Source organism: Bactrocera latifrons, unplaced genomic scaffold (genome assembly GCF_001853355.1).
Source record: "Bactrocera latifrons isolate USDA-ARS-PBARC rearing strain unplaced genomic scaffold, ASM185335v1 scaffold_292, whole genome shotgun sequence".
NCBI classification, from domain to species: Eukaryota; Metazoa; Arthropoda; class Insecta; order Diptera; family Tephritidae; genus Bactrocera; species Bactrocera latifrons.
Window position 1 is genome coordinate 284,415 of NW_017536541.1, and position 12,675 is coordinate 297,089.

The 12,675-nt window shown below is 36.1% G+C and overlaps 1 protein-coding gene across 1 annotated transcript in view; it reads left to right on the top strand.

Moving 5' to 3' along the window:
• Positions 1–2,497: 2,497 nt before the first annotated feature.
• The window catches only part of LOC108970246, a 62,076-nt gene continuing 51,898 nt past the window's right edge, over positions 2,498–12,675 (top strand). The window contains exons 1-2 of the mRNA XM_018935518.1: positions 2,498–2,897; positions 4,620–4,923. Of these exons, the coding sequence (XP_018791063.1) occupies positions 4,683–4,923 (241 nt within the window). The 5' untranslated portion in view covers positions 2,498–2,897; positions 4,620–4,682. The remainder of the gene's footprint in view (positions 2,898–4,619; positions 4,924–12,675) is intronic.

Below are 12,675 nucleotides of genomic sequence, written 5' to 3' on the forward strand. Positions count from 1 at the left end.
AAAAACTGGCTGATATGTCCAGTCATCTAGAATATCGAAAAATATAATACGGTCGTACCTCGACATACGAGTTTAATTCGTTCCGCAACCTTGCTTATGTCGTATCTCGAATATCGCTCGTAACTAAAAGCAAAAAATAACTTGCTCGTCGGCTCGTATCTCGAAAAACTCGTATGTTGGGGCACTCATATGTTGAGGTATATGAGGCTCAGAAAAGTATTGACCAAATTCAACCCATTTTTTGATTAAAAGAAATACTATTGTCAGGAATCTGAATTTCATTGAATGACATATTCGGCCAAACGTCAACTATAGGTATTGGGGTCCATATATTCCGTACCTAAGGGGCTGAACAATTTTGGACATTTTTGGACTTGGACAATTTTTGGCATACTTTATAAGAATTATTAGTGCGAAATTGTATTCCGTGTTATATGGGAAGTAGGAGTTATTGTAGGAGTGAATAAACTCGATCACTTTTTTGTTGGTTTTCTGTGTAAATTTTTGACAAAACAGCAGCGTACAAGCAATCGATAACTGCTAATCGAATGACATGTCTTGCTTCGTTGCGAAGTACCGAAATAGAAAGTGAGAAGACCTTACGTTGCATGCCCTATATCTCAAAATGGAAGTTTTTCAGTACATTTAACTGAACGAAATGATGGACATAGAACAATATCGGCAAGAAAATCGTTTCACGTTCTGTTTCAAACAACTTAAGTTAACAAGAACTGTGTGACTTCTGTTAATAATGTTTTTAATTTAAGCTTTCATTCGGATATGAAACTATTTAGTTAAATATACAGTAAAGGAAGCAATTAATTTTTCGAACTTCCCGATAACGCCCCTTTCAACTAACTGCCTTTTTTGTAGTTTTTTGTGCCAAACGCTTTTATTGAAGTTAATGCGCCTCTTCTTCTTCTTTATTGGCGTAGACACCGCTTCCGCGATTATAGCCGAGTTATCAACAGCGCGCGAGTCGTTTCTTCTTTTCGCTACGTGGCGCCAATTGGATATTCCAAGCGAAGCTAAGAATCCACTTTTTCCACTTGATCCTTCCAATGCAGTGGAGGTCTTCCTCTGCTTCTCCCAGCGGGTACTGCACCTAGTAATTTCAGAGCTGTAGAGTTTTCGTCTAATCGAACAACATGACCTAGCCAGCATAGCCGCTGTCTTGTCAATGTCGTCGTTTCGTTTGCTGTGGTCGTCATCAAAAGGGGGTCTCCCATCCGAGGTAGTTGGTATCTTTTCATTGGAAGCGTTTTTTCCGTGGCGGGTCCCAAACCCAGCGCACAACCCTGAGTAGGGGATATTTCGCTTTCTTACTTTAGCTCGCCTTCGAATGGATTTTTTTAGGCTGCCCAGAGAATATTTGGTCTAGAACCGGAAGTTGTGAGCTGCTTAAGCCATATGTAAAAGAATCGTTTCTGGTCACTCCCAAATGAATGGCAACTTTCGACTTTCGTGAACTTCTACACATGATTCCGTCCTCCAAGTTAATGAGACTCATCCGGACAAATAACTATGCCTTACATAAGTATGCACTTGTATATAAAATTCATATTATGCTTTGATAAATGCCTATACAAATTTATGTATAAATTATAACTCTTTTCAAGAGCACTCGTGTACATAGGAAGATGGGCATTTATTGCAATTATTACATATTTACGCACTCAGAGAAAATTGTTCAAATCGGACTTCCATAGCATGTAGGTGCCGTACAAACTGCTCGATCGGTTTTCAGTCCTTGTATGGAGAACTTTTTTTATTTGACAAGATATCTTAACGATATGGTGCGGTTTATTGTCTAAGGCCACGATACAAATAAGGTTCTTGTATGTAAACCTTTTTTAACTTTGGTGCAACTGAATATATCCTTTTTCTTATTTTAAAATATTATTGACTTAAACTATTAGCTAGTGTTAATGTAATGCCTTTCCTTTCTTATCAAGGAGCATTAGAATCAGAACGTGGTACAAGTATATCAAGTTTTCCATCATATTTGTAACACTCAGAAGGAAACAACGGAAACCCGGCAAATTTATACCATATCTAAATGATTAGCGTGACGATCTGAGTCTTTTTACCCATGTCCGTCTATATACGCGAACTAGTCCTTCAGTTTTTCAGATATCTATATGAAATTTTGCCGATATCGGAATACTACAGCATATAGTTACCGTTCATACTCAACGATCGGAAGCAAGTGCTTGTATGGATATCTGAGGCAACAATGCAATCTCCGAAGAAATTGTGCAGATCGGATCACTGAAACATGTAGCTGCCATACAAATATAATGCAAACTAAATGAATACAATATACATATATTTACAATATTATTTTTAGCACTTACAGCAGTGGCTCTAGTGACTACACGCTTGCGCACACATCACCCATTTATTTAGAACTTCATAACTGCACCATTATCAACATTGGTAGCAACATCCACAACTACGTTGTCCAATCATACCAGCAAAAGTCAGCAGAGGCGCAAAAGCGGTTTTGATTTTGCTATCAACTTATTAAAGAGAAGCACAGTGATACAAGTTTTACACGAAGTCGCCGACATATAGTTAATCAGTTGATGAACTTACATTCAGCTTGTACGGTTGCGTATCTGAACTCCGAATATATTTATGTCTTTAATGAACGAACGAAATGAAAGCTAAATAAAAATACCTACGGCATAAGTGCGTTAATAGATGTGGCAAAGCAGTATATCTATTTTTAAATTTTTGCAAATTTAATACTCCATTGTTACGAATTTTTATATAAAAGTAAATTTAAAAATTTAAGTAATTAATGTGCAAAAAATAAGTAAGAAACATATGCGCAAGAGTATAAACTAAAAAAACAGAGTTCCTATAAAGTAGTGGTGAAGAAAACTGGTCAAGTATGTACACTCATTAATACCTGCAACATAAATTAGCATTATGTTTGCTAAGACATAGAGAATTCAATATACATATATCTATTTGTACATAAGCTAATGATTTGCTAATAGAAATAATATAACTGTCACAAGATTGGTAACTTGCAAATAATGTTTTTTGGCTATTAAGCCATTCAAGTTTGGCCAGCTAAGCTTAGCGTAACTCCCTCAACTAAGTGTATAAAATCATAAATATTACACATACTCTAAAACTTCCGTAGATGGAATCTTTTCTGTTATTTTGCCTTTACTTTTCACCAAATTCATCATAATAGTTGATACGCTTTCTCTTATCATATTCAGTTTCATAGGATGAAATCAAGGTATTAAGAGTTTCGTTTCATTTTTTCAATGAATTGAATATTTATTAAAAAGTAAATTTGCATAGCGTGCTTAATTTAATAAAAACTTGATCACCTAGCATAATATAGTAATGCTGGAATATCCACCGTACGTGTTGTATACGTATAATCAATTGAATGTAGCGGTAAAGGCCATGACTCAATACTACAGTATGAACTTTTAACAAATAAAATATTCCATATAATAAAAAGGATAATGAAAAAATCTTTTTTATCATACCGCATCAATTTATCATGTTGCAATTATTTATAGAAGTAATAGCTCAATCGCAGCAGAAAAGTAAAATATATAAGGCAGTAAGGTTATGCATGACCTAGTTATCCTATTCCATAAAATTAACGTTTGAGGTTTTGGTGAAGAAGTAAATTATATTGTCAGGAATGTATACGCTTTGAATTTTGGATATTAAGCTGTATGTCTCACTGGCACGCTTTATTTTAGCTTTACCCACGGAATACACTTATTTTGAAATCATATATAAAAGAAGTACGAGTTATACAAGTTCGACTCTATTTTGTGAGAAATTAATATGTACATATATATATCCGGTTTCAAAGTGAATGTTAAAGTTTTCTTACTTGAAAGCTTTAATAGTATTTATTTTCCTATGCATGACAAATATATACACTTGCGTATGAATAAACAGCAGATAATAGGTTAAGCGAATTTACTTCACCGAATGATCGGCGAATTAGTGACCACCGATCACAGTTACGACGGGCGCCTTATATTTAATTTGGAGTTAAAATTGTATAAAAAAATGCGTTATTCCCCTACGCATAAACATAGTGAATATGTGTCACAATAATAACTAATTTATTTTCACAACGAGATCTCTAACAATGTTTTTAAATTTAAATGGAGTTAAAAAGTATACTAAACTTTTTAGAGTAAGTTTTTTTTAAAATATAAATGAATTCAACTACATCGCTCAATAACTAAAAACAAATTTGTATTAGTTTTGAAACATATTTAAATAGTTCCTTAACGAAGGGCGGCTTTCTGAAGACTTTTTTCTTTCGTGTTTAAAATTGAAATGTATGTGAGAATATTTCAATACAAATTTCATGTCGAATATATTATTTCTTAATATCTTCCACTTTAGTTTTCGGTGAAAGTATTTTATTTAATATAATTATTTTAAACCGAGTAGAAATCTGCATTTTTTTCTTAATTAAATATAATCGTAACCAAACCTTATCTATAAGATCGTCAGTTTTTAATGGGAAGGGAGCATAAAAATTAAGATGTTTTAAATCGATGTTATAAAATGTCTAATACATATAATACTTTATAATCAAAGTACATTTCTTATTTCAGGCGCAAAAGGCCTTGACAATCTCTAATAACAACGAAAGCAGTACACTGTCTTAATAGCGAGATATGCTATATCTGCGTTGTAGATGTGGATCATTGCAGATTCGGACGCTTTTTCCGCTGCACAAGCCGAAGTTGTATAGTCATGAATCGTTGCATTTCCCGAGCAAAGTATGTCCATCGTCATCCAAAGCGCAACCTCGAAGCGTATGCAGTAAAAAAATAATATCAGCACGAAGTGTGCTATTGTTTATTATAGTTATGCTGCTATCGGTGCCAGTAACATTGACACAAGCAGCTGCAATAGGTAAGTGTTTTCGTTAATAGAATTAAAATAAGTAAACTTCGGTGAAACCGAATACAAGGTGCGTTCCAAAGTAAACAAAATAAATTTATTTTATTTAAAATAGTCTCCTTTTGCTTCAATACAGCTTTCTGCACGGTCCAAAACCATGTTGAACGAGTGTTTCAGCTCGTTGGCCGCCAGTATGCCGGTGCAAGCCTTTTCAATGGCCTCTACGTCAGCAAAACGCTTTTCTTTCCTGGGCAAATGCATTTTTTCGAAAAGTAAGAAATCGCACGATGCCATATCAGGTGAACAGGTGAATACGGGAAGGGGTTAATGGTTAAAATGTGATTTTTGGTAAAATAATCGGTCACAAGCCTCGATCGAATGTTGGATTCTGAGCAAATTTTGGTCGTCAGTCAATTTGTGCGGAACAAACCTTGCACACAACTTTGGTAAAGACAAATGTTCGGTCAAAATCTAAATCGATGTTTCGGAGATGTTCAATTCCATTTCCATGAATTTCAATGATGATTTTTGATGAATTCAATCACAGTCTCGATGGAATTTCCGGTGATCATGGATTCAAACCACTCGTGCACTCTGCTACGGGATAGACAATCATCGCCATAAACATGTTTCATCAATTGATACGTTTCGGCAAAAGTTTTATCAATTTTAAAACAAAATTTAGAGCTAACATTGTCTGAAGCTTATTTACCGATAACACAACCATACTTAACTTAAAGACACTTAAAACGCAATAACTTCACGTCCAATCAATGAATTATCACTGAACAATCGATAAAGATAGCAGATTCTAACGCGCCAGTGGACATTATAGCTGGCGCCAACAGGGGGTTTCTGTTTATTTTGGAAAGCACCTTGTACATTGATCTATTTTCGCACATGAAAGGATTAGGAAATATCGAGTAAAAGACTGGTATTTGTCAGATTTTCTTCAAAATTTTACATAATATTTCTAGTTATTTTTCTTTAAGAAACAATATGACTTCTTTTTAACTCAGAATATCTCTAAAATTAAGTGTTACATGGTTCCCTTCTTCATAATACTCAGTAACTTGACCGAATAAACAATTTCTAAACAATATTTGATTTATAACTAATATATATGTATAAAATACTACGCCATAAATTTTCAACATATTTATCATATCAATTTTAAACCATATATTATAATCCACAAATTGCAAATTATAGTAATTCCTTAGAATAAAGTTTACTTATTTACTACCATGATTAAAAAAGAGTAAGGCTTTGTTCATAATTTTAAAATTCTTAATTTATTCTTCAAAACCTTAATCGTTTCACTCAAATTTATCCCCCTTGGCCCCAATATACTTATGTCATGTTTGTCTTCAATTAACTGAAAATGGTTTCTCCGGAGCGGTCGTTTGGGTTTGTTGAATGGCCAGAAGTCACACAGAGCCAAATTAGACGAATACGGCGGTTGCGGCACGATATTGGTAGAAAATTAGGCGAAAAACTCACGAAGAAACAATGCAGTACGCGACGTTATATAATCTTGGTGCAACAACCAAGAGTTGTCGGCCCATAATTCTTTTTTTACGAATAGCTTCGCGCAAACACTCAAATAAAATTCGGAGTGCACCTCGATAATTAAAGAAAACTGTGCTTTGACGCGGTTTTTTGTCTTCGTCTCACCTTTGCCACGTAGTTCTAAAGTATTGTTTCACAGACGTTAACGCGATGATCTCTCACTGTCAATCTTCGATTGTCAAGTATTAATTCCTTTATGTTATTGACTTACTGATGCTGTGGTTTGTCGTCATTGCGTCCTCTATTCTCATCTTCGGATATTTTGTAACAACGAAAACCACTTGCTCGTGACAAAGAATTATCACTGAAAGTCTTTTTCAATATTCTGAACAGAAATTTAATTCCGCAAAACAAAATTTAATGGGACTTCTTTGTTGGATCATTTCAGTCATTGTAAAAATTTTCAGAAAACAAGCGTATACTAAACACTAATGATTATTTTGATGTGTCATTTGGCACAGAAAAAAAATATCAATGAATGAGTTTTCGCGCAAAATTTATATTATAAAGTCTTATTTTTTGCCCACTCTACTACATATATGTACATATAGAAAAATACAAATTGTAAGCTCGATTTGTTCTTGCATAAAATTCTTGGTTGTTTTAAAATGGTTTTGTATGAAACTGTTAAAAGTTGTTCGCCACTGTAATTCGACTATATTATAGTTTATGGTCAAGTTATCATTTATAAATTATAATTTTTTAGAAGAGACAACTTTGTTTTGTTTGAAACGTTCAATTTTTATAGTATTTTATAGCATACTTTAAAATGTTTTAAAATGGCACTATCACTGTACGCCTCCTAAAAGGTAAATATTTTCTTTTTCATAATTCTTATTTCAAGTTTCCCAATGCAAAAAATTGCAAAATTTGTGTAGCTCTATAAAATAAAACTCAATCAAAAGCAATGAAAACGAAACAAGAAAAAGGGTAACTTCGTTCATAAACAAAATTTCCGTACAAAAACTTCATTATGATAGGTTAGTTTGTATTTTATACCTTAACAATTTCTTCGGAGCTTGTACAGTTACATGGTGTATCGTATATAAGGTTTCTGATGTTTTTTCTGAATGTTACAAATTTGGTAAGAAACTAATAATAATAAATTAATTTACGCTATTTTCGATGTATGTTAATAAAGTTTCATAACAAATATTAATTCTGAGCATCTCTATCCATGACACCACGGCAAAGCGCGTTGTTTTTTAAATTATTTTGTTTTTTTATATACCTTCTTACATACTAATATCTTTCGCTTAGGTAAGTGTAATTTAAGATTAACAAATTTATAAAAACATCCACTGGCTTCTCCTACTAAAGGTATATCGAGATAATGATCACCATCGCTACGGTTAGATATATCGGATATAGTACATCTATACATTGTCGTGTACGCCAGATATTTCAATAAAATAAGTAGAGAATAAGTATCGTTTGAAATAAGTAAATTAGTACGCCTGATTGGAAAAATTAATTTGTTAAGATGGAAAACCATGGGAGATAAGGAAAAAATTTAAAAGGTCATAAAAAAAACTGACACATACGAACGCCAAACCCTTTGAGGGTTTTACTATACTGACCTAGTACCATCACCCTGACTTGGAATTTCTCACCCCCCAGATTAGCTGTTGTACTGTGTTATCAGTATTATATGACTTCTCAATAATGCTCGGTGGGAATGTTTTCTTAGCTTACATCTCTATCGTCTATGTCTACTTTTAGTCCCCTTTGTACTAGTTTTAGGTCTCAATTTTTCAATAATTTACGATAGTAAGAAAATAGGATGAGATCTCCACTACACATTTTTTCTAAACTACTCAATGAAATTACAAAAACTCTCTAAATACTCTGAAACCTCCAACAACCGTTAACTGACGATTCCACAATTTGCGATAAACTTATTAGTTTTCAGATAACTCCAGTATTGTGAAAATGTGATGTAACGTTCGTATTGAACATGTTTCTCTAAAATGACAGACACCTAATAATATAATGCTGCATAAAAATAGCAGTTGTAAAAGAGTAATACACTCATATGTGTGCATATATAATACTACATTTTTAATACATTTCATTTCATGCCTTCAATACATCTATAATTATGTGTAAAACTGGTTTTTCAAAATTTTAGTGAATATATATATGTATGAATAAATTAGCAATAAATATTTATTTATCTTATTATAATATATACATATTATATATAGGCTTATGCATACTTACATTGCAACAACTTTAAATTATCTTTCACGATGAACAAATTTATAATCTCTCCTGTTGTCGAGAGTGTTTGGTTCATGAGCAAAAATAGTAAGCCTGTGTTCATAATTTTAAAATTCTTAATTTACTCTTTAAAATCTTTGTCGCTCCATTCAAATTAGCCCACATTGGCCCCAAAACAGTTATACCATTTTTCCCCAATCCTCGAAACAGTCGTTAGAATCAATTTCTGGTATAGCATTTAATGCGCATAGTTATTCACGTTTAATGTCTTCAATTAACTGAAAACAGTTTCCCCAGAGTGGTCGTTTGAGTTTGTTGAATAGCCAGAAGTCACACGGAGCTAAATCAGACGAAAACGGCGGTTGCGGCGGCTATCAATATAGTGGGTTGAAAATTAGGCGAAAAACTCACGAGGAATCAATGCAGAACTCGACGGTGCATTATGTTGTGGCAAAAACTAGTCATTGTAGGCTCATATTTCCGATTTTTTTTACAAATAGCCATGCGCAAACGAAGCATAACACTTATAGTGTTAATAATATTTCTTGTTGTAAACTCTCAAAGTAATCTTGATTTTTGACCGGCTTTGACGTGTTCTTTTCGGCTTCAGCTCACCTTTGCCACGATATTCGGTCGATTGATCTTCTGTTTCCGGGTCGTAAGCATAAATCAAAGTCAAAAAATCCAGTCAAACCTGGATAAGTGAGAACTGGATAAGTGAGAAAACTCTACAAGTGAGAGTAACACTCCGGACCCGTCATTTTAAGCTCCCAAAACCTGTACTAGCGAGAAACAGAAATATTTGTAAGAGAAAGTCGATTTTACTTCATTAACCTCCGTAAGTGAGGCTGACACTTATCTATTCCTCTATAAGGGACAGCTTAGGAACTATAGCTACAATAAAAATACATACAGTAAAAGCTCTAAATTAGACTTCGTTCCATAGACGGATCGATGTTCATAAAGAAATCGCAGAGCTCATTTGCCATTCTTAAACCTTCACTAATATTTTTCAAATTGAATACCACGTTTCCAGTGCTTGTTGAAGCCTCTTTTTCAATAGGTTGTGAATTTAACATTTCCTCCAAGTCGGTTTCAGTCAAATCTTCATCTTGCGATTCAAGCAATTCCTGAATTTCACTTGATTCTATCTGTTCGAACCCATCTCGTCCTATTCCATTCGCGATGTCGGCCATGTTTGCCATCAAAATTTGAGCTTGCACATATTTCTCCTTATTTTCTGAAGTCAGAGCAGGCCACAGTTTTTTCCAGCATAACTTCAATGTGTATGGCTTCAGTTCTTCCATTGATTCTTTTAGTTTTACGATGCATTTTGCTATGTTAAATTTCTTCCAGCATTCCATAACATTCATATCAGAATAACATTCCATATTATCCAATATGATTTTGAAGGTTCGTCTAATGTAATACAGCTTAAAGGCCTGGCTTATTCCTTGGTCCATATTTTGATGCAAAGCCGTCGTGTTGGGAGGTAAAAATGTCACTTTTGTATTTGGATGCACAGTTTCAGGGTCGCGAGGATGACCTGGTGCATTGTCCAAAACTAGGAGCCCTTTAAAGTCTAAATTCTGTTTTTTTTTTTTTTTTGAATAACTTTCAACTTCAGAAACAAAACTATTCCGGAACCAGTCACAAAAAATAGCGCTTGTAACCCACGCTTTCTTATTAGCACGCCAAAACACTGGCAGGTTGTCTTTGTTTTGATTTTTTAAAGCCCGAGGATTAAACGATCTATAAAGTATCATTGGCTTAATGACGCAATCTCCAGATGCATTAGAACATAGCAGCAGTGTAACTCTATCCTTTGTTGCCTTAAATCCAGGAGCAGACTTTTCGCTTTTAGAAATGAATGTTTTGTTTGGCATTCTCTTCCAATACAGTGCAGTTTCGTCTGCATTAAATACTTGCTCAGGTTTGCATCCTCCATCAGCTACTAAGTTTGCAAATTCTTCTGGATATCGTCCGGCTGCAGCAATGTCTGCAGATGCTGCTTCTCCAACGATTTTGATGTTATGCAATGATTGTCTCACCTTAAATTTATTGAACCAAACTTCTGATGCTTGAAATCCTCCATCTGTACATTCACCATTAAACTGCCATCTTCTTCTTCTTGATTGGGGTAGTCACCGCTTACGCGATTATAGCCGACTTAACAACAGCGCGCCAGTTGTTTCTTCTTTTCGCTACGTGGCGCCAACCAGATATTCCAAGTGAAGCCGGGTCCTTCTCCACTTGGTCCTTCCAACGGAGTGGAGGTCTTCCTCTTCCTCTGCTTCCTCCGGCGGGTACTTCGTCTAATACTTTCAGAGCTGGAGTGTTTTCGTCCATCCGGACAACATGACCTAGCCAGCGTAGCCGCTGTCTTTTAATTCGCTGAACTATGTCAATGTCGTCGCATATCTCGTACAGTTCATCGTTCCATCGAATGCGATATTCGCCGTGGCCAACGCGCAAAGGACCATAAATCCTTCGCCGAACTTTTCTCTCGAAAACTCGCAACTTCGACTCATCCGTTGTTGAAATCGTCCAAGCCTCTGCACCATATAGCAGGACGGGAAATTGAGTGACTTGTAGAGTTTGGTTTTTGTTTGTCGAGAAGACTTTGCTTCTCAATTGCCTACTCAGTCCGAAGTAGCACCTGTTGGCAAGAGTTATCCTGCGTTGGATTTCGAGGCTAACATTGTTGGTGGTGTTTACGCTGATTCCAAGATAGAAGAAATTATCTACAACTTCAAAGCTATGACTGTCAACAATGACGTGAGTGCCAAGTCGCGAGTGTGACGACTGTTTGTTTGATGACAGGAGATATTTCGTCTTGCCCTCGTTCACTGCCATACCCATTTGTGTTGCTTCCTTGTCCAGCCTGGAGAAAGCAGAACTAACGGCGCGGGTGTTGAGGCCAATGATATCAATATCATCGGTATACGCCAGCAGCTGTACACTCTTATAGAAGATGGTACCTTCTCTATTTAGTTCTGCAGCTCAAACTATTTTCTCCAGAAGCAGGTTGAAAAAGTCGCACGATAAGAAATCGCCTTGTCTGAAACCTAGTTTGGTATCGAACGGCTCGGAGAGGTCCTTCCCGATTCTGACGGAGCTTTTGGTGCTGGTCAACGTCAGCTTACACAGCCGTATAAGTTTTGCAGGGATACCAAATTCAGACATCGCGGCATAAAGGCAGCTCCTTTTCGTGCTGTCAAAAGCAGCTTTGAAATCGAGGAAGAGGTGGTGAGTGGCGATTCTCCTTTCAAGGGTCTTTTCCAAGATTTGGCGCATGGTGAATATCTGGTCGGTTGTTGATTTTCCAGGTCTGAAGCCACACTGAAAAAGTCCAATCAGTTTGTTGACGGTGGGCTTTAATCTTTCACACAATACGCAGATTGTGCGCTGGGTTTGGGACCCGCCACGTAAAAAAACCACCCCAATGACAATGCAACAACAGCCTCGGATGAGAGACCCCACTTTTGATGACGACCATGGCTAACGAAATAAGGACTACGAATTGAGGGCATGCACCTGGAATGTCCGGTCCCTTAATTGGGAAGGTGCTGCTGCCCAGCTGGTTGATGTCCTCGTAAAAATAAAGGCTGACATCACCGCCGTCCAAGAAATGCGATGGACGTGACAAGGACAGAGACGAGTAGGTCCTTGTGGCATTTACTACTATAAAGGAGCGCAAGTTTGGTGTGGGATTCGTGGTGGGAGAGAGACTCCGTCGCCGAGTCCTTTCATTCACTCCGGTGAATGAACATCTAGCCACAATCCGCATCAAAGCGAGGTTCTTCAACATATCGCTGGTTTGCGCCCACGCCCCGACGGAAGAGAAGGACGATATGACCAAAGATGCCTTTTGTGAGTGCTTGGAAAGCACTTATGAGAGCTGCCCCCGCCACGATGTCAAAATCGTGCTTGGCGACTTTAACGCCAGGGTGGGCAAAGAAGGTATCT